Source organism: Etheostoma cragini, chromosome 16, assembly GCF_013103735.1.
Source record: "Etheostoma cragini isolate CJK2018 chromosome 16, CSU_Ecrag_1.0, whole genome shotgun sequence".
In the NCBI taxonomy this organism is placed as follows: Eukaryota; Metazoa; Chordata; class Actinopteri; order Perciformes; family Percidae; genus Etheostoma; species Etheostoma cragini.
Genome location: NC_048422.1, coordinates 8,531,633 through 8,554,958, shown reverse-complemented (window position 1 = coordinate 8,554,958; position 23,326 = coordinate 8,531,633). Strand labels below are relative to the sequence as shown.

The 23,326-nt window shown below is 40.4% G+C and overlaps 1 protein-coding gene across 1 annotated transcript in view; it reads left to right on the top strand.

The window, feature by feature from the left end:
- Positions 1–23,326, top strand: part of musk (muscle, skeletal, receptor tyrosine kinase) — a 32,951-nt gene that overhangs the window by 7,578 nt on the left and 2,047 nt on the right. The window contains exons 3-16 of the mRNA XM_034895734.1: positions 1,605–1,756; positions 2,192–2,319; positions 2,806–2,947; positions 3,116–3,240; positions 7,095–7,254; positions 7,716–7,722; positions 9,712–9,975; positions 10,347–10,540; positions 11,161–11,184; positions 11,300–11,388; positions 16,407–16,581; positions 16,753–16,939; positions 17,021–17,212; positions 19,794–19,942. Of these exons, the coding sequence (XP_034751625.1) occupies positions 1,605–1,756; positions 2,192–2,319; positions 2,806–2,947; positions 3,116–3,240; positions 7,095–7,254; positions 7,716–7,722; positions 9,712–9,975; positions 10,347–10,540; positions 11,161–11,184; positions 11,300–11,388; positions 16,407–16,581; positions 16,753–16,939; positions 17,021–17,212; positions 19,794–19,942 (1,988 nt within the window). The remainder of the gene's footprint in view (positions 1–1,604; positions 1,757–2,191; positions 2,320–2,805; positions 2,948–3,115; positions 3,241–7,094; positions 7,255–7,715; positions 7,723–9,711; positions 9,976–10,346; positions 10,541–11,160; positions 11,185–11,299; positions 11,389–16,406; positions 16,582–16,752; positions 16,940–17,020; positions 17,213–19,793; positions 19,943–23,326) is intronic.

Genomic DNA, 23,326 nt, shown 5'->3' with positions numbered 1-23,326 from the left:
AGGAGCAGAGAGTGCAGCCGGACCACGGCAACAGCTGCAACCAAGATCTCGTTGCCATCCTAATTCAAGGAAATAAGCTGGTCGAAAAGAAAACGTAGGGACTCCAGCCGGATCGGCCTTTACTGGCCGGCCTCTCTTTACTTTTACAATATTATTGATTATAAGGTAGAGGAATCTGATGACTACCAAGAGAAGCAGGGGGGCCACGCTAGGCGGACGCTGCCACTCCTCACTCACTAACTAAACTTTAAATTCTTAAATTCTTAAACTCTGGTGACGGTTTCTGCCCCTAAACCCAGACTGGGAGCTGGTTCCACACGAAAGGAGCCTGATAGCTGAAGGCTCTGGCTCCCAACCTACTTTTAGAGACTCTAGGAACCACAAGTAGCTCTGAATTCTGGGAGTGTAGTGCTCTAATGAGACATTAAGGCACCAAGAGCACTTCAAGTAATGTTGGTGTTAGACCATTTAGAGCTTTGTAGATCAGGAGAAGAATTTTAAATTCAATCCTGGATTTTACAGGAAGCCAATGCAGAAAAGCTAATACAGGAGAAATATGATTTATTTTCTTAGTTCTTGTCAGAAAAGCACTGTGGCATTCTGGATCAGATGAAGAATCTTAAGGGATTTATTTGACTAACCGGATAGTAAGGAATTACAGTAGTCCAGCCTAGAAGTAAAGAATACATGGACTAGTTTTTCAGCATCGTTTTGAAGTTACGAAGACAAAAAAGGCTGTTCATGAGGTTGGTTTTAGATGGCCATTGAAGGATACACGCATCTTATCAAAAATAACTCCTAGATTTCTCACAGTAGTGATGGAGGCCAGGGCAGTACCATCCAGGGTAGCGATATCCTTAGATAATGAGGTTCAGAGGTGTTTAGGGCCCAGCAATTGTAGGTCATCCAGGAATTTATATCTTTAATGCATGCTTGAAGCTTAACTTACTTACTGGTTTCTGACTGGATAACAGTGAATGTTAATTGAGTGTTTCCTAACAATAATACCGAGAGGAAGCATACATAAGAACAATAGAATTTGTCCAAGCAATGAGCCTTGTGGAACGCCATGGCTAACTTTAGCGTACATGGAGGATTTATTTTTAACAAATTGAGATTGATTGGATAAATATGACTTAATAAGATCTAATGAGACAAGTATGGCGAGAAGTCCTTTGTCAGCAGTAGTCAGAAGGTTGTTAGTAATTTTCACCAATGCCGTCTCTCTGCTATAATGCTTTCTAACGCAGGACTGAAAGCACTTAAACTATTGCTATGTAGAAAATCACATAACTGAAAAGGGACTACATTCTCAATGATCTTGGATAGAAAGGGAAGGTTAGAAATAGATGATGTAGTTCATTGCTTCCTTGAAGAAAACAATATTTGTGTCATAATTGCAGTTTGAACATGTCTGATGGCGGCGTTGTTTAGTGTAGGAAAGTCTTGTATTAACCCACATCACATTTCACCATATGATTGTTTTGTGTAACGTTCATACTGGACAAAGAGAATATTTCTAATGCCATTCATATTTCAAGACAATGAAAAGTTGGGTAAACTTCTGCTCACAATCAGACTTATTTGTTATTTTCACCCACCAGGTACTATGACCCCCGGTACATTACCAGGGAGCAGGGCCAGATGCTAAGCATCCCTCATGTAAGAGAGACAGATAATGGAGAGTACTGTTGCCTGGCCAGTAATGGCATCGGAGAGGCAGCAAAGAGCTGCGGAGCTCTGCAGCTCAAGATGAGTACGTTTGCTTTCTTTCAAGTTTGTAGGGCTGGAGTCTAGATAATCTTGAAGCTAATTTTAAGAATTTGCAGATGGTAAAGTTCCATCAAGAACAACACTCTCACAGTAGCACAACAGAGCAAACTGCAATAAATACACCAGCACTTTTTTTTTCCACATAGAACTTTCATTCTTCCAGTCACTTTTGATTTTTCATATTGTCTGTATAGTAATGTGTCCTTCCTTTATGTCCTTAGATGTCCTATGTTGATATTACATTGCTTTTAGAGTGGTTACCTCTGTTACATGTTCGGTTGTGAACCAACAGATTGTAGCACTGTGCCCAAGACAAATGTCCCCTCCGGGACAATAAACTGTATTCTATTCTAGTCATTGAGATAAGCAAAAAAACCATTGTCTCGTGTCTCTTATGTCTTGTCTATCTCTCCAACAGAGCCACAGATCAAACGCCATCCTACCAATCAAACCTTTCTGGTAGAATCCAAAGCAGTGCTGCCCTGTGTAACCCTTGGCAACCCCAAACCAGAGGTCACCTGGCTCAAAGATGATGAGCTTATCAAAGTATGCACTTTATTCCCCCTTCATCTACATAGAAAGTTGTTCTTGGGAGGGAACTTGTTTTGGTGGAACAAAATACTTTGTCCACAGCAATCCCCACCAATCGGTCCCAAAACGTCCCAGTTAGATAGTAAATGCTGTGACGTTAAAAGTATTTTTTTGTAAATCATTATTTCCCAAAGAACCAAGCAATTGTAGCATGTAGCTTCCTAGCTCGAAGTTTGTTGTTGTATCAAGAGTTTTGCAGGCGAGGGACATCCGCTGGAACACAGGTGATTATCCGGTAAATTAACTGTTGTCTATCCAAACTAGTATACTTCTGACCAGGACTGGGAACAGGTACATACTTTATATTAGCATAAAAGAACCCATCTTTTCTTGTCTTGGTTTCTAGTGTTCCATAGCATAAGATTGAAGAAAAAAAAATGATACAAATACAAAATGTTAGGATGTCATTTCTATCTTTAAAATTGGTCTCATCTCTCCCAGTTCAGTGACCGTGTTACCATTCTTGACTATGGTGCATTGAAGATCCATAACATACAGAAGGAGGATGCAGGACAGTATCGCTGTGTGGCCAGGAATAGCTTTGGTTTGGCCTTTTCAAAGCCTGTCACCATAGAGGTACAGGGTATGTATTTTAACATGGTTTTGCTTACTATGCTTGGTAGAGTATGAACATGATCCACTTTAAAAAACTAACTCAAACCAGTGGAATGTAATTCTTTGGCAACAGTATATGTATAACAGTGTATGAGTTTCTGTGTCTGCACTGTGTGTTGTTTATGTGTGTGTTCAGCTCCAGCACGAATCCTGCTGGTTCCAAAGGAGAAGAGAGTAGCGTATGGAAGCCAGATTTCCTTGAAGTGTAACGCCACAGGAAATCCGATCCCCACCATCACCTGGCTGGAAAATGGAAATACTGTGAGAGTATTTTTCTGTTGAATTCTGTTGAATTTTATTTCTATTAGCCACATATAATGTGACTTTTGGACAAAGCAGACAATGTCACTGTGTAGGTTTCATATCTATGCTACAGTATGTGAAGACGAATGCCTCCGAAATACAACTGTATGTGCAGACTGCAATGCATGTTGGCGTTCCTGACTATCTCCTCTGTTGTTGTCAGAGCCTGTTCCCATTGTATTAGACTCTGCGGCAAACAATAAGCCAAAGAAATAACAATAAAAATTGATGATGGTAGCTACATCCATCCATCCATCCATCCATCCATCTAGGCCCATCCTCCAGGTCACTTGTAAATGCTTGTAATCTTACCAGGAATATTGTTGTCGCCTTCACAGTGTTTGAGTTTAAGTGTTTGAGTTTGGCTCAAATGTCAGTCAACACAGCCAGCATCGGAGAAATCCCATCACGTTGCTGACATTGTGACACATTGTCAGCCACAGAGCTGGGAACAGGCTGTGACAATAACAGAGGAGACAGTCAGGAAAGCCAACATGCATTGCAGTCTGCACATGAAGTTGTATTTCTGAAACCTTTATCTGCACATACTGCAGCATAGATTCGGAACCTGCACAGAAACAGTGTCTACTTTGTCCTATTAGCAGCAAACAACCAAAGAACAGACAAAGGGCTGAAGACATACTATGCATTTTTGGGAACAAATCCATTATGTGTTCAGTACCAGTCCTCCAGTGGACCTCTCTTTCGGTGTCAGACTGAAGATCTACGTGTCCCATTTGTTTTGGTCCAAAGAAGCAACACGCTCTGTTTTGACATGTTTTAAACTAAATCATGTTCATTTGAGACAGCCGTCACTCTACAGATCTCCATGACAACAGCAAATTGTTTAATAATAATAGGGTTTAAGGGCTTGAGCAGGGGCAAACCAGGACACTAGGAAAACAAATCCACACACACAAAGTAAGCTGTAATGCAAGCTACAAGACATTACCCAATTATGCCTCTCTTTCTGTCTCTCTCTCTTTCTGTCTCTGTACTTCTGTGACATTTTGGAGACAGACAGACAGACAGACACAGACACACAGACACACACACAGTGGGATCAGTGATATAAACAGCAAAGGAATTCTCATTATGGTGACAGGGGATTGAAGAGATTGCCTTCCATTTAGCCGATCATTCTCAGTTTTATCAGCTCTAATTGGGTTCCATTTGTAAATGGAGCCAGTAAGGTTCTTATGGACTTAAAAGGGGTTGAATGGTTTATATTAACTGCTGACTTGTGACTCTAGCTAGCTGTTCCAACAGCCCAGCCATGTAAGGTGGTCTAACTGGGACATACAGCTGTCACACAGGGCTGATAGTATATTGAGGTCATAAAAAATAAGATAACCAGGAAACACAAAAAGGTACCTGCTGATTTTTAACAAGAAACAAAAATAAAACAGATTTGGCGACTAGAAATGCCAGTATTTTAATTACTATAATGCTTGCTAAGTCTAATAATCCAGCCCGGTATCATGCCAGTCCGTGAAATGGTCAGGTTCCTAAGAAATAAACGAGAAAATTGTGTCCCTGTTGACGAATCAATTGATCTAAATAATGTGACCATTTCACGATCTGCAGCGAGACCGGGTTGAATGATGAATTAATTATGTTCTAACATGTGAGTTGCAGCCACATGCAATGCTTTTTGGGACACCAGGAGAAGATATTGTTCCTGACCCATGCCAAGTGTTGTTTATCAAAACCGCAAATATGTAACTTCATAAGTAAACCAGTGAGTTCTCCACATCCTGCACACGGTATTCAAAAGTAAAGCTCATCTATCACACCACAAAAGACACAATACTCTACTTAGATTTTAGTTGCAATGCAATTAAAATCTTGAAAATATTGTCAAGCACTTGCACCTTCTTTGAAGGTCATTGCTCTACTTTTAGGTTTGTGTAGTTAGGATCCTGCTAGAAACCTCATAAAAAATGTATCTTAAAGTTTTTATTTAGTTGTGAAACATGAAAGTACAAACTTGACCACTTTAAAGATGTTAAACAGCATTTTGTTTTTTCAACCAGGCAGCAGACATTTAGATTATGCGTGCCGTTGTAGGCAGACATACACCACATAACGTCTGGGTATTAAATAGTCTTGGGTGCTAGCAACAATGTAATGACAGGCCCATAATGCTTGTAAATAATGTGTGTGTGTGTGTGTGTGTGAGTGTGTGTGTGTGTGTGTGCTGATTAAAATGACTGTGTGAGCTGCTTTTATGGGAGCTTGTTGAGGTCATTAATTTAAGCAGGGCTGGATCGAGCTCGCCCCAAAAACAGACGTGTCAGACACAACTTCAAATATAGTAGCTTCACACATCAGCCGCTTGACTCACTTACACGCGCACACACACACACACACACACACACACACACACACACACACACACACACACACACACACACACACACACACACACACACACACACACACACACACACACACACACACACACACACACACACACACACATCATTTATATATATAGTAGTGTGTCAAAGATAACAAAGACATAGTATCTGGTTAAATGTGTTCAGTGTGAATACCAGGAAACGTTTAAATCTTTTAAATGTTCACAAGTGGTTATTTTAGTGCCAGACTTCATTTTATCAACTCAACACCCTTTAGAATGTAATATAAGGTATAATAAGTGTATTAGCACTGCACACATAATATCTCAAGACAGTGTTTCTATTATGTGATGGAAGCTTTGGAGGGTAAATTATTCTCATTTTCAAAATCTGTTCACAACTCAACTTTGCATTAATGCCATCATCTGGTAAGGAGTGGGACTAAGTAGACTGTGTCTGCTTGATCTCAAAAGGTAAAGCTCTTCTTTCTGTTGCTGTGCATCTCTGATCTAAATACAGCCAAACACATAATCATCGTGGAACATCATCCTGGGACATGTATAATACCTATTAAGAGAGGACGGCCATTTCTGAAATATTTGACCAAATTCTCCCCTGGTTGTCTGGAAGTTGTCAAATACTTTCTGCAGACTGGCTTCAGCCACAGGTTATAAAAAGTCTGCTATCAGATATGTCACCATAAGTCCATGGTGTCATTTACAACACATCTGGAAGCCTTGTACTTAGTACCTTTTGATTGGTGTGAGATAACTCATTAAGGTAATGCTTGTACATGTTTTAGCAATGATGGTGTTAATTAAAAGGAGGCACAATTTTGATCGTACAGTATATGACAATATAATTATATTACATATTACAGATACTGTAATTCTGTTTTTATTATATTAGTGTAATACAGCATTTAGCAGCTGGACTTACAAGAAGGTGTGTTCAGGTGAATTCTTGGTTTTGCTATCATGAGGCAGCAGGAAGTGATCTTGCTATTGAAAAAAACCTGGTTGTTTTAACAGTGCATTAGTAAAATGCGCCTAGGCTTACGTCACTTGTCACACACAAACACACACACACACACACACACAGGAAAACGCAGCAGCACACAAACATGCAAGAGATTACAAATATGACAAATCCTCCATCATAATAGCAATGCACCAAGGTACAAACAAACCTGGCTTTTAAAGGGAATGATTGGTTTATTGCAAATGAAGACACTAAGTACAACCCTTTTGAACCTTTTTTCACCACCGTTAAACTATCAAAAATTGGATTTGGATAAGCCCTAGACGCACCTGTGCCATACGCTTCACGCCGTGCGCTTAGATCGTTAAATTAGGGCCCCAATATGGTTATGGTGTATATCTGTCCTCGCATAATGACATATTTCTATTGGCTTTTTCTTTTTTCTCTCAATTTCTTTTTTTCTTCCAGATCTCAGGTGCGTCGGTCGAAGAGACTTTAATTGGAGAGGTTATCCTGTCTGTTCTTAAAGTGACGGTGAATAAGCCGGCGCTGTATACATGCCTGGCTTCCAATAGACACAACGCTGGGGCCAACACAGTCAAGGCAACTGCGAAAGTCACTGTCACAGGTAGTGACACTTTTTCATCTCCATTTAACACTGACTTGCGTACTCCAAAATAAGTAGAAAAACACATATTATAGATGCTTGTAGCTCTTACAGCTGTGTGTGTTGGGTTGTTACTGCTATGTCTTGAGTCATGTTAGCTGCCACATAGGTTGTGGTTTGTGTGGCTTCAGCTGTTTGTTGCGTCCCCCCACCCCCTTTGGCATTTGGTTGATACTTCAGCCACAGTCCCCTAAAAAAACAAACACACACATCCCTTCATTTCAGACCACACACACTGCCCCTCCACCTGGTTAACCCTAAGTCTCCTCAAAGCTAGCTATGAGTTGGTAAGAGAAGCACCATGGTTGATCTTCTCTTCCTACTGAGACTGATTTTTGTCTTCTGTCCTCCTCTCTTCTCCCCTTTTCTCATACTTGTGTTTCTTCAACCAACATCTTCTGGATATTGCCACTTCCCCATAGAGTGGAGGTAAGAGAAATGGCCTGTGCCTTTGTGTATGCTACTTTTCTTCACCTTGTGTGTGTCATGGCTTCCTTCCATGTTTCTCCTCTCTTCAGTGCATGACATTATACAAATGCATGTACACGCACATTATAGGATAGTAAATATATGGCAAGTATTTTTATATTTTACATTTTCATCTAATTTTCTGTAGTTTATAGAAAAAAGTGTTTCACTCCAGTTGAACCACCTTGAATCGTAAAAATGACACAGAACAGTGTCTGTCACTTCATTCTTTACACACACAATAAGCATGTGTGTTTACACTGTGTTTAAAGAAACTAAGTTCCATTGCTTCCTTTGGGTGTGCTGAAGACAATATGCACTTTAGCTCTGGCAATAAACCTGCCATGCCAAGAAAGAGCTGCTCTGTCACTCACATGGTGTGAGCTGAGTTTGAACTTTACTGAACCACAACAACAGTTACCACATCTGCACTATGGAAGTGCGGAGACAGGGAGAGAAGGAGATGAAGAGAGAAAAGGTAGGAGAAAGAGAAAATAAATGTTGGCCTTGGGATACCTCATCAGAATTTCTGAGGTAAACATGAAGAAATAGGCAGTGAATTGCAGTTCATGGACAAACAAAAAGATCGAATGGTTAGAACTTGATTTGCCATCTCATGACCACATCTGAAAAATATGCTTATACAGTAGGAAGTAGAAACGGAGAAAGTCATTGAGAGAAAGTAAAAAGAAGGAGGACAAGGTGGGATGACAAGGTTAGACTCTGATTTCCTAAGTTCCCCAACATCTGGATTTTGGAACTGTGGCATTATACAGACAGAGGGACCAGAGGAGTGAAGGCTGTTAGACAGACGGGCCGACAGAGCAACCATGGATGTGAGAGGCAGACAGGAAGAAATGTGGAGAATGTCCTTTCTGGAAAACAAACATGCAGACAGAGAGGGAAACAGAGAGCAGGAAGTAAAGAGTCGGGAACATAGAGGGGCAGGTCGAAGTATGTATGCGTGACTGATTTGTTCAATGTAAAGTTAGCAAGTAAGTCCAACAGGCCAACAGGCCGTCCAACAGGCAGACAGACGCACAGGATGTACTTTCCTACGAAACTACGACAACCTGTTTCATGCTTAACATCTGGATGATTGTAAAGAAGATATTTCAGTTGATGCATGAAGATCAGTTCTTGGAATGGATGAACTTGTCTTCCCTATAGAAAAATGTTTTAGCCAAGGTTATATCAACAAGCTATACTAAATATCAGTTCATTGTAATAATGCCTTCCTGCCTGACAAGTAATGACAGGACCTTTCTTTATTGAATGTTTTTAAATACCTGTCAGTAAAATATTATATACATGAGACTAGAGCTGGGCAATAAATCAATATTATATTGAAATCGTGACATGAGACTAGATATCATCTTAATTTTGGATTTTGTAATATCAAATAGATAATAATACAAGTGTTGTCTTTTCCTGGTTTTAAAGGCTACATTACACTACAGTGATGTCATTTTCTGAACTTACCAGACTGTTGTTACTGTTCTATTATTTGCCTTTACCTACTTAGTCATTATATCCACATTACTGATGATTATTTATCAAAAATCTTATAGTGTAAATATTTTGTAAAAGCACCAGTAGTCAACACTACAATATCGTTGCGGTATCGATATTGAAGTTTTTGGTAAAAAAACAAACAATTGTGATAATTGATTTTCTCCATATTGCACAGCGCTACGTGACACACTTCATGGAGTCAACTTTATATTGTACTCTTGTGCAATATAATGTTACAGCCACACAGAAACAAATGCAACATGTATTCCTGGAATATGCTTATTAACGCCATTCACAGTACTAAGTCAACATCAATGACTTGACTTATACTAACCAAAATCTGAGAGAAGCACTGTTAAGGATCTTTGTGTTTTTTTCTTCATTGGTTCAAGCAATCAATTCTCCTGTTTGTTTGTGTGCGTCTACTTCCTTTAGACTCTACAAGGGCATTGCAGGCTACTGCAGTGCGTACCGCGGAGATGTGTGCCGCACCATCCTGCGAGATGATTTGCTGGTTTTCTTTAACTCCTCCCTCTCGGACCCGGAGGACATGCAGGAGTACCTGGTTCAGAGCTGGTGGACGGAGCTGGAAGGACTCAGTATGCTGTGTAGCCCTGCAGTACGCTCACTGCTCTGCCACTCCTCCTTCCCTGACTGCAACCCGTCAGGGTTAGGACCGGCACCTAAGCCTGTCTGCAGGTACAGTAGTACACGTGTCTCTGTGTTTCACCTGTCCTCTCTGTTAGCACAGTTATGTAAATGAACTGTATTTATATAGTGCTTTTCTAGCCTTAGCAACTACTCAATGGGATTTTACAGAATACAGGACCCATTCACACACATTCACACACTATGGCAGAGGCTGTCGTACAAGGTGCCACCACCTCATCACATAAGCATTCACACACATTCACACAGCGATGCCACTAATCAGGAACAATTCAAGGTTCAGTTACTTGCCCAAGGCCACTTGGACACTGAGCCACAGCCGCCCACTATATGAAAGTACAGCATAGGAAAGAGTGAACGTAAGAAGGAGCATAATCTATGTGTTTTCCTTTACCAAACAGAGAACACTGCCTGGCTGTGAAGGAACTGTACTGCCATAAGGAGTGGTTAGTACTGGAGGGCAGCAGTTCAGTCCAGCCTGGTTTCTATAGCTCTGTCCCCGGGTCCCACTCTCCCATTTCCCTGCTGCCCAACTGTCAGGCCTTACCAAGTCTACGCACAGACCCTGATGCTTGTACACATGTCCCTTTCGTAGGTAAGACAGCCCTTACTGAGACCATTTGTGTGTAAAAGCACATCATCCAAAGTGCAAAGTGTCTCTTCAATTTGTCACCCAGGGAGCATGTTCTTTTTATGGTTTTCTGTCAAAATGTCACGTTCATTTCTGAGGAGTAAGTTGGTAAATGGGTCATATGCATGAGTTTGCAAAGAATTTACAGTATGCACTGTTACAGAAAAAGAACAAAATGCACTTAGTAACACACAATTCAAGTTCAAATGGACTTTATGCTTCACCTTTAAAAATAAAAAAATATAGATTAGTTAGATCTAACATTTGTTAATTCTGTACTGCAGAAAAAGCTTGAGTGCAGAAAATCTAACAAAGAAAAGCAGGCCTGGTAAACTGCAGGTCACTACTGATGAGTTCATGAAGAGGGTCTGACCAGCTGAGCCAAAACATACAGATGCAGGCTTGTGTGCGTGGTGTAATAAATAGGCGTAGCATTGTGCGCATATTTGCTCTGTAATATAATCTTAATTGTACTGATAAACTTGCCTTTGGTGCTCTATGGATTTCTCCATGATGTTCTTTTTTCAAATTACCTGTGCTTCCTTATATTGTTTTTGTTTAGATATCTGCTCTTTTCATTTCAGATATCAAGCAAGATGAAATTACAAGTAAGGGGGACATAGTTTGAGTGCAACATGAATGTATTTTTTCATATATTAAATAGTAAATGTAAAAAACAACAACACACTTTTATCCCGTATCCATTCTCTTTCCTATCAACAGCAACATGTTACAAAGACAGGGGCCGCTTCTACCAAGGCAGCGTGAATATGACGAGGTCTGGGATACCGTGTCAGTCATGGAGCCAACAGGTACCATGGCTTGCTTTTGTGTGTGTGTGTCGAATTGCTACAGAATGTGTAGAACGTACTTACAACTTAAATATACAGTGCAGATACAAAATAATAGAGGGTGGGGTCCAAAAAGACAATCTGTTAATTGGAATGTGCCATGTGCATGCGTCACATGTTTAAAGCTATGACTTCATAATGCCAATCTCAACCCCCACAAAAAAAAACTGATTACAAAACATAGTTGGGAGAATAGTTTAACAGATAACATTCAACAAAACGATGCCTGTGTTTAAAAATGTAAAAATGTATTAGAGTCTGAGATTCTACCTTAAGTGTGACTGTTGTGGTTTGTCTGTGCACATTTTAATCAAACATTCCTGACCTCTAACCAGAAACAGAAAAACACTGCTTACAAGTGCAAAAACACACACATGCACACACACTCACCCTCTGTGGCCCAAAAGCCTCTTTATGTTTTAATGGCTTTGCTCAGTGAGAGCGTCTGTTGGGGTTGGCTGTTACTACTCTCCTTTGCAGAGTGTGTGTGTGCCAGGTCAGCAGAGAGGGCGGGGCTCATCATGTCACATCCTGTCTCTGGAAGCAATTAGCCACACACACACACACACACACACACACACACACACACACACACACACACACACACACACACACACACACACACACACACACACACACACACACACACACACACACACACACACACACACACACACACACACACACACACACACACACACACACACACACACACACACACACACAAACATCTCTCTAATGTTATTCACTAATATAAGCGCAGTCTCTTTCTCCTTTTCCAATTTCCTCTCTGCACAATATTTGACTTTCAGTTCAAAAATAAAATCTTTTTCCCCCTTCCACACCCAATTGTACGCGCATTAAAGCACGTACAGTTGAAAAGAAAGTATCTGTTTCTTACAACCTACAGTAGTAATACTAATGACTACTAATTTTACTAATAGCAGTATTTCCTACAGCATTATATTGTGGGGTAACAGGTTTGGATTATTAAAATCCCCGTTTATGACTCACACATACACTGTGTAGTATTTACAGGATTCCAGATTTAAAATGAGTCACATTGATGCATTAAAAAGTCACACAAAGTCAGCATTTTTAACCAGTTCATTTTGCTAACCCTAGCTTAATTTAGTTGCTAGCTACAGTACAGCTGATAACATTTGCTAGTGTCATTTCAGTGGAAAAAAAATGATGATCACATGATATCCTGAAATCTGCTAAACTTGCCACTGTTGTCATGGTCGACCTGCAGCGTGAGAACAGAAAGCTTGATGAGCTGGGTGGTCTCCGTGCCTGTGTCGGATTCTAGTGGGATTGTACATAAATGCATGTTGTATTGGGGGATGGGTTGCTCAGTGCCAATAAATGTCCTTGGAAGCGACGCTGTCTAAAAAGGTTTGGGACACTGGTCTTCCCCAAATTCAGGATTTGAAATTAGAAAGAAGATAGCAAGAATGTAGCATGTGCTACTTCCATGGAAAGACTGGAATTATGTGCAGACCAAACATAAATTAAAAAGGTAGGCTGTTAAACACGATGGGATTATTTGGAATGTTATGCTTAGGTTCCTGGCCAGTATCAAAGCTTTCATTTCCTGTTGTATAATAAGTATAATAATAGCCTGATTGGGATAATGTCTGTAACAGTTCTCCCAGAAGGCAGCCCATTTTCTTGCCAAACTTATATGACCTATAGGTTTTTTTTAACTAAATGAGGTAGATCAATAAGGTTAGAATCAACATTCTTCTTTTTTGGGATAGTGTTTCATGAATACTGATTAATAGCTAAGAATGATTACTGATGGTGGATTTACAGCTGAAACCAGAGTGCAACTTTCACCTTCTTACCTGGTCCATTGTAGTCACAGGAGCAGCACCGGTTCCTAATACTTTCCACAGTCAGTGTCTTTAAAAAGAAAAAAAAATCTACAAAGCAGGATCATCTAGCGATGGCTGTGTCATCATTTACCTTCCTCACATCACAGAGCAGATGTTTAAAGAAAATGTTTTTTTTTTATAGTGAATATATTTAATATTTTTCACAGATGTGTCCTGTATGAAATGAGCTCCAAACACTAATGTTCCACATGTCGTGTGTTACCCTCCATGGTAAAATCAAATCTATGGTCAGGACATAGGCACAGTACAATGTAGTGTGCATACTGTGAGTAGGGTCCTATTTCGTGCTGAGTCACAGAGAAATACTTGAGCAAAACTTTGATTAATTCTCTTTGCACAGAAGTTGTTGAGAACTCTAATGATTTACTAATAAATCAAAAGCAGTATGTGTCCCTTGAGGAGCTGTAAGGGTACTATTCATCATCAGTTTAATATTAAACCTACAATGAGGTAAAATGTACACAATGGTATTTGAAAACGGGTTACTCCATCAACTTGTTCATCAACATTTTTAATTGCTTACATGTACATTAACTTAGGTCATTGGTTGTTGTTTAGTTACGTCATATTGTTTGATGAGTGACTCTTTGGTGTTTTTAATGAGAACGTTCTTACCAGAAGAACTACGTCATTGCTAATTGCGTCATTTGTTTAAACAACGAAACACAGTGACCTCACATGGACTGTTCTCCCTTATTAGCAAAGGTTTGAGGAGTGTGACATTGTTATAGTGCAATGAAACCTCTTCAGGGAGAAGGTTGGTGAATGGTTGGAAACTATGTCCACAGTCTTTCGTGAACCTCAACCAAGTGGTTTTAGTCAATCAAGTAGTTTTTGGGAGAATTGACAAATGATAAGGAAATGTTAATATGGATTGTTTTGGAAGGCAATGGCAAATTACTTATCTTGTCATTTAGGGAAGAGGACTTGTTTTTCCCACTGATTTTGCACCAGTGGGAAGTCAACCCTGTGTGCAGTTTGCTTTGCACATTCAGATTCAGCAGCACATGTGTTGGACTCAGCCGTTTCAGTTCATAACGTATAATCTCTTGGGATGGGTTGGACCATTGCTCTTTTGATGGCCAAAGCTCATGACCTACAAAGACACCAGATGTTCAGTATTTAAGTTGGCACTCTTAGATTTCAAAAACAACCGTGCAACCCCTAATGTTCCTCACTCAAGTACATTTTACACCCTTACTGAAGGAACTAAACAGGGTCTTACGTAATGTATTAAAGTATTTGAAAGGCCAACTTATTTGTAAATGAAGAAAAGATGACATTTCTTAGAAAAGTGTAAACTCTGTCCATCCAAATCTGATTGAAATAGCTCTTAAACATTTTTGGAAAAGAAATACAACAATAGATTTACTGATCAGTCTTTACTGGACCCTCAAGACAAGTCTCCTCAATGCCCTTTCCAGGTGTTGGGTCAGCAACAGAACAGATACTAATTAGCTTGACACTCTAAAGACAATGCTGATGCCTGAAACAGGACAATACATACTTTAAATGTCTTATTTAATATCTCTAGATCAATACAGTGTAGAGACTTACTTTTTTGTTGTTTAGAAGAAGAGAAATGCACCGTTTCAACAAAGTCGTCTTAAAATTGAAGGCCATCCAGAAGCCCTTTAATCCATCATGAAATAACATTGTCTTTACCATATGAACAAATATTTATAAATCCAAAAGTCCATTCACAAATCTTCACTTTGCCCCGCAACCTTTTAACACAGTATCTTACTTTGTTTGTAGCTTCGTAGCCATTAGCTTCTGCTTTTCAACAAGTCCTTTGGTGTCTTTGTAGCAAATCCAGAAGCTTAGTAATCCGGCCAGGAAGACAGTGGCTTTTCAGACACTTACACAAGTAATTCCAAGGTGATAAATCCACAACTGAACGGCTAAATATATTTAGTCATCATTTTGTACCAAAAATGTATGGATCTTGTTAGACGGATGCCATCTTGGATCGTGTGCCTTGATTGACAGGTGTGTAGATCAATCACATGAACAAAGAACTGACTTTGCTCAGCCAATAGAGAGAGCCCTTACAGGAGGGCTGTATTCACTGTGTATGGGTGTGTTGGAAGGTCCTGGCAGAGTCCTGGCAGATAGATAAAGAGACACCAGATTGAACCCTGGAGGTTGAAATGAGTGGGGTTTGGCCTACTGATGTCAAATAGCAGACATGTAATGCATTGAAAATGACACAATTAACTTTTTGGATGAAAAGATTTAGACTTTTATGGGGGGAAATGATAACACTTTCATATTTGTGTTTATTTTTGTTTTATTTTTGTTTCTCCTGATTGTCAAGACTTGGGATAACTTTTTACTAATTTCAAAGGTTTCGTTTGTTTTTGTTCTTTGTGTGATTTCAAGACATTTCTGTGAGATTCCATTTTTGTTCAGTCTTTTATTTTGTTTTTATAAGCATATAACAATAAATACATTCATGTGACATCCCTGCAGTAATCATATCTTGATAGCCCAGGTTCTCCTGAAAGAAATTGTGTCCATTACTTGATGAAATATTAGATATGATTAAGGTTAAGAAACACCTCCAGACTCACAGGGTGGATCTTAGACGTATTCACCGTACCACTGTAGGAAGTAGAAAGAAGCAATGGTAAGGCCCCCAGTGTTTTCCTGTTCCTCTCATAGCTAGTTACACACCGAGTATTGCTTTTTGATACTACTTTATAGCAATTATGGAGTACTCGACCCCTGGACTCAGACTCAAGACCCACTCAAGTTGCTCTTCTCCGGACTTGTGATTCGACTTGGACTCGCGCATTGATGACTTTGACACGAGGATTTATGAAATTGGACTCTGAAGTGGGAGGAAGTTTCTGACACTTTTATGTGTAAAAGACAGCTATTCTCTGGACTCGTGACTCAACTCAGACTCAAACGTAGGTAATGGTGACTCGAATTGCACTCTACTCGGACTCTTCTTGGGTGATTCAGACTTTGAGTCAGACTCAAACACCAGGGACTGTGGACTTGACAGCTGGTAACTCAACAACCAACACTGGTTTGAACTTGATTTTCTCCATGTTGTTTTCCCCGTAGATTCCCCACCAGCACCGGCTGTCTGTGAATGTGATTCCAGAGTTAATGAACTCAGACAACCACTGCAGGAACCCAGGAGGAATCAGCGACAAGCCCTGGTGTTACACCTCAAATCCCAACATACGCTGGGAGTACTGCGCCGTGCCGCCGTGTGGGGAGATCATCACAGCATCAGGTACTGCCTTCAATTTTCCTTTGTTCTGTTCCAATCCCTGGCTCTCTCACTTAAAACCCACCCAATCACAGAGAATGTCTAGGAAGCTATTTTGCCAGTTAGCAGCTAACAAGCGATAGATAAGATAGGGTTTCTTTCTTGACTTGGTTTAATGGCCTCTTTGTGGGTTAGTGATGAAGCCAGAGTCGGCAGGCCCTCGTCAGACTCCTCGTCTCCCTACCACGACCACTGTATCATCTCCGGCTTACTACATGTCCGTCATCATCATCCTCCTGAGTGCACTTGCAGCCGCAGTCTTCCTCACCATAAGTATCCTCGCCTGCCGCAAACGGAGGAGGCAGTGGAGAAACCGGAAGAGGTGAGATAAAGACAAGATGAGAAGTTCTTTATTTATCTGTGTCCCCTTTTTTGATTCCTCACTACCCCTTTCTGTCCGCAGAGCAATGGAGACCCCGGCGCTGAGCGCTCTTCCATCAGAAATGATTCTGGATCGACTCCACCCCAACCCCATGTACCAGCGGATTCCCCTGCTGCTAAACTCAAAGCTGCTGGCCCTAGAGTATCCCCGAAATAATATCCAATATGTAAGAGATATTGGAGAGGGAGCCTTCGGACGGGTTTTTCAAGCCAGGTGAGATAAAGCAGAGGAGATGAGGACAGGGGAAATTATCAAGTCCTTCAAAACATATGACCATATAGGTTGTTTATTCTTACCCTCTAATACGACCTATAGGAACATTTCATAATTTACCGCCCCTTGCAGGGGCAGTAAATACAACCCACAAGAGTGTTTTATTTCCGTATACCTAAACGTAAAAGCAGTTTGGTTGGGTTCAGGAAACAAAACAACTTAGATTGTGGTTTGGGTTTAAATTAGTACCTCTGTTACTTCATTTCTGGTAGCAAACGTGACACAGAATGTGATGTAGTCTTGTTTTTTCTGTAAGGTTAAATAACTCACTGTCAAATTTAATTTTTTAAACAGGAAACAAACTCTGGTCTCCTGAGGAAAAGTCCTGTGTCTTTTGATGACCCACCCCAACCGTTTAGCGTTCATATTTTATATATATATAGAAATAATTGAGCAAAAAAAGAAAAAAGGGAGAGAACAAATTATGCCTACCACCCCCAAATGGGAGAGAGACTGTACAAAAAGGAACATTTCTTTGAATACTACTACTTATGGTGATTATTAGGCTAATATTTAATATTGCCATGTCATCAGCATAATTGCTCCCAGGGGCTAGAACGATGAAGTGGATATTTCTCAGGCAGAGTAAGAGAAATGGGTGAGACAGGATTTGGATAGAGACAGGGGGAATAGAGTGGATGAACAAGGCCATTGGTCATTCTGAGAACTGCTGCAACATTCACAAAGTCACAAGGAGAGCTGCCATAGGTGTCACTTTCACCCCACAGTGACGCCCTAATCCCAAAGTAAATACCAGACCTGGGTCAAAAAGTAGCATACAGTTGCATTTCTGAAATGTCAGACGTACTTACCAACAAAACACTGGCAACAACAACGTCTACACCCAATTCTATATTTAGGCTTGAGGTGGCTGTGGGAAATGTGTGGTTTCCTTCTTCATGCAGTAGTTGTACTGTAGATTCCAGTTGTGACACATTTTCATAGCAGAAGTAAAACATCATTGTCAAACCCTTTGTAAAGTGTTGACCAAGCACTTTTCAAATCCATTTGTTCAGTCACTGAAAGCCAATACTTTAATGACTGATAACCTTTGCAGCATTTCACTCCTGTGCTGTCCCTGATTGGGGAGCCTAGATGCAAGATCTTTTAAATAAGAGATAACGATTCAGATTTTCAGACAGTGCCTGCTGGGAGACATCCATAGTTGAGTTTAGGACCCTAGTGTTTTGGTAACTGGACTGTTGCAAAATTGTAGCTCATTGGTTGAGCGGTTGACTGCCAATTGGAAGGTTGGTGGTTCAAACCTTTGCCCTGCAGTCCCTTTTCGAAGTGTCCTTGGGCAAGACACTGAACCCTAAGTTGCCCCTGATGCTGTACTATCGGAGTTTGAATGTGTGTGCGGTGGCTCCTTGTACGGCAGCCTCAGCCACAGTGTATAAATGTGTGTGAATGGTTTCTGTACTATGTAAAAGTGCTTTGAGTAGTTGTTAAGACTAGAAAAGCACTATGTAAATACAGCACATTTACAATTGTCCATTATGCCAAAAACTGCAGTTGAGAATGATTTTTTACAGACACCACATAGAGCTTGAATGCCAATATAAGGAGCACGATATAAATGGGGGTAAGTAATGTTACAGTTAGGACAGTATTCTAGCGGTTGATGGCCTTTTTACAATAGCACCTGCATGTAGCCATACAGTTCTGGAAGATGCCCTTGCTAGCTGATAATCCCTTATTGACAACTGGAATGGTGCAGTATATAGATACCCCTGGGAACATAATACACATTCAAACTGAGGGCCCTGGTGTAATGTATTACTTAGTCAACATCGGTAACCTTAACTGTTACAACTAGTCACCCAACCTTAAACTACAAACCTAATTTATCCTTCACGCCAAAACTCATAGTCTCAGTAATAACTGGTCAAAATGTTTTCACTTTTTTAACCTTATTTTGACCCTAACAGTCTAAAACTCAGATGTGTCCTTACATAGACAGAAGTAAAAGAGCAAAAACTCATACCTGCATATATAAACAGCAACTGGCAAACGGCGTCAATCTGTAGTTTTCCTGTGTGTGTGTGTGTGTGTGTGTGTGCGTGTGCGTGTGAGTGAGTGAGTAAGAGCGAGAAAGAGAGTGTGTGTGTGTGTGTGTGTGTGTGTGTGTGTTAGCACTACAGTGACTGACTGTTTCCAAATCTTTGCTCGTGATTAGTTATCAAACAAAATATGAATCTGCAACAACATGTCGACTTTAACATGTCCCTCCAGAAAGCCAACTCCGGAAGTGTGGCTATGTTTCCTCCAAGTAACTGACATTTACAGTTGCTAGTTATTTGTTGGTGGACTTAAAAGACACTCATTCAAAAAACACATGGTTACAGAAATCTGGGTAATGCATTACCAAAAAATATTTTTTCACCCACATACAGATGGCTCAGCAAGAAGCAATATCTTGACCCAAACCGTTAAATGATATCCTTCTTTACTAGAGAAACAGCATAGTTGCATGCGTCCATTGTCTGTTCTTGAATATTTTTGTGCATGTTTGTTGCAGAGCACCAGGCCTGCTGCCAATGGAGTCTTTCACAATGGTGGCTGTGAAGATGCTAAAGGAGGAAGCGTCCGCTGACATGCAGAATGACTTCCAGAGAGAGGCAGCACTAATGGCTCAGTTTGACCATCCAAACATCGTACGACTCCTAGGTTAGTGTGTGTGTGTGTGTGTGTGTGTGTGTGTGTGTGTTTGCGTGTGTGTGCGTACAACCAGTTCTCACCGAACTCGTCACATAGGGCAGACGATCCATAGGCAACGTTTCGAGGTGTCGTCCTTTTTCAACATGCAATTTATGGTTAGCAACATTTCTTGGTTTGGGTTAGAAAAAGAACGTGGTTTAGGTTCAAATGAGTACATTTGTTACGTAATTTACGTGTGAGATGCTGGTTAAGTAAGTTACGTACGTATCTCAACTTACCTAGGTTATGTAATGTAAAATGAAATAAGTTAGCGCTGTCCTGGGTAAAAGTCCTGTGTGTGTTTGTCAATATTCATCAGTATACACCCTATGCAGACTTTGTTGCTCTTTATACTACATCATCTCACAGCGGCACGGTCAAGTCTTCCTTGTGCATTGTAGTTGCTGAGAGCCCATATCTACACTGCTGTATTTGACGAGTTAGGAGTGAGAAGAAAAAAAAAAATAATGATCAAACCAGATTCTGAAAAGGTTGCGTTCACAGCTGGATTTCACATTGTACAATTGCTGGATCAGTGTGTTTGCTTGAGAGATAATCAAAGAGCAAAAACAGATATGGAAAAACAGAAAAAGATAATGTGTCGTGGACACGATGAATCTGTTGCTCCTATTAAATCATCCATAAACACAGTAACATAATGAGCTGTGAGTTCTCCCTCTTCTACTACTACCCACTACTTTTGGAGCAAAAAAATCTATCAAATCAAGGGCTCTGACCAGGTCACTGTGAGCATATAGTTAAAGAGGAATCCCATCCATGTCACTCGTCAGTCTTTTTCTAGGTCTTGGGGAGTACTACAGCATATGTGAAAACAGTTGTTAAAAGCCTTTTGTGGTTCCAGAAGGAGCTGTGCAAAATCTGAGAATTAGCCCCATGTGATGGCATTATTTTACTTCTGTGGACTACTCTTTTAACTGTACTGTGCCGTTAACCCTTGTTTTGTCCTCCGGGGTCCCAGAGACCAGTCCTGTATTCAATTTTAATTTTTCTGCTACCGTGGCCTCGGCGTCCGGGTCCCAGAGACCCATCCTGCACTAAAAAGCGTATCCCCCTCGCCTCATCTTGTCCTCCGGGGTCCCACAGACCCGTTCTGCATTCAATCAAATTTTTCTGCTGGTGTGTTCTCTGCCTTTGGGTCCGAAGACCCATCCTGCACTTGAACATGTTAAATAAGCTAAAACAGTCCCCTTGACACAAAGCACAGTACAAGGGTTAAAAGACTAGTCTAAAGTCTAAAGTCCAACAATTAACTAAAGGAAACAATTCCTTCTTGGTTTATTTGTCTTTCACTCATGTTGCGATTTGAACAGTTAATCACAGATTTGCAAAATCCCCGGTCACATCTTTATTTGGTTTCCCTAGAATGGTCTTGGATACTAGAGCATAATCAAGTTTGGGTAAAATGTATGAGAAGATTGTAATGTTAGCATCTAAGTATGCATGGTTAAGGTATATTGAAGGTTATGATCAAAAGAAAAAAAGGGGTTTTGAAAGGAGTTGCTCAGCTTGTAATCTTCTTTACTCAAACAGCGTTTTGCTGAATGAGAGACCAATGTTTTAGCACACATCGTCATCAGTGGCCAAACAGAGCTGGTGGTTTGGAACCAGTTTGATACTTTTTAGTCAACGTGTTGACTATCCCTTCCCATTGGATCATTGAGTCATTCAGTAATCAAGCCGTCATCTGTGTCACTTGTGATGCTGCTCTTCGTTACTCTTTAATATAAAGCCCCACCATGTGGCAGACACTGTGATTGGTGCACATCATGCTCAATAAGAAAGAACAGCCTAGGAATTAGACAATGAATCAATCTCCAGTACACTACATTCAAATTAGATGATCAAAGTCAAACAATATTCACAGCATTATAAAAGGCATTTGCACTCAACGGCCTTTGTAAATGTTTTCCTTTGTCTTTTTTGTGGGGTTTTTTCAGGCTATTTCAGGCTCAGTTTCCACTTACACAATATAATTCTTCTGAATGTCTTTTTCTTCAGATCTATTTCCCTGTAGCGCTGAAAAACACGCTAGAGATACAGATAGGACTGATTGCCAGTAAACCTTTGCTGCTGACAGTTTATATGCCTTTCTCTGCTTGAGTAAATCAAATGTCCTCTTTAGTTTTCCTTTACACTAACATAGCCTATCTAATCTAATCCAAACTGCACGCACACACTTACAGGAAGACATTTAGAAATACAACTTACTCTATTTGGCACTGTCAGTTAGAGGACAGGGCCATTGCTCTGTAGCCGTGTTGAAAGAAATTTGTTTACTTTGGTCCTTTTTACAGCTTCAGTGATTTGCAAAGTTTATTTATATGCACGTTCAGCATTGCAAAACAAAAGATATTCTATCAAACAATAGTAGCATATGTTTTCTGTTTTGAGTTGACATTCATTTTTGGATGACTCATCTAGAGAGTGACAAAGCTGGCGCACTTGAAACCAGAGTTGATCAAATTAGAGGTAACCTCTAATTACCCTCTTGACTAATAATACATTGCCAATCATGCGTAAAAACATAGGCAGCATCCATAACATGAATGTGTCAGAAATTAGAGATAGCATATGTCTGCATGTCATTATTTTGTGGCAAACACGTGTGTGCAGGATGGGGCCTCTGTGTTCTGTATATTTAGCGACGGAGTTAAACATTTTGACTGACCTTACTGCTACTGTTGAATTACAGTCTTACTTGTGGACACACAAACACACACACACGCACACACACACACACACACACACACACGCACACACACATTCTCTGGGGAACTGTCCCTCGCTGTGACCCACAGGACATGAACTAACTGAGCATGACCTCCAAACCTCCTCTTCTCGTGAGCATGTTGTTGTTGCCATTTTTGTGCTGACTCGGGCATAACAGTGGCAACATATTACAGTTAAAAAACATCCTGATCCCAACTCTATTTTCCATGTGCAGAAAGTTTCCATTTGTTGGCTGCACCATTCCATCAAATGGAAGTAGTCTGCATTATCTTATACACATTTCCCTAAAATCCCACCTGACATATTTGTTTTGTTCTGTGGGTTTGACCAAAGTTTTAACATTTTTTGAAATGTATGGGCTAGTGGCGGGTCAGGGAGGTTCCAGTTTATATTTAACACAGAAACAGAAGCAGTGAAGTGCACTAAATCAACATTATGATTATGGCCAATATGTCTCAGTGCATTTTTGTGCAATAAACACACAAAGTGCACTAATCTTGGTCTGCGTTGGAAAGGGCACAGAGAAGATCTGCAAAGCCTCAAACTAAAATTGGCTAGAAACAAAGAAACTGAAACGGCCGTCTGATTCCGGGCGGTGGGGGG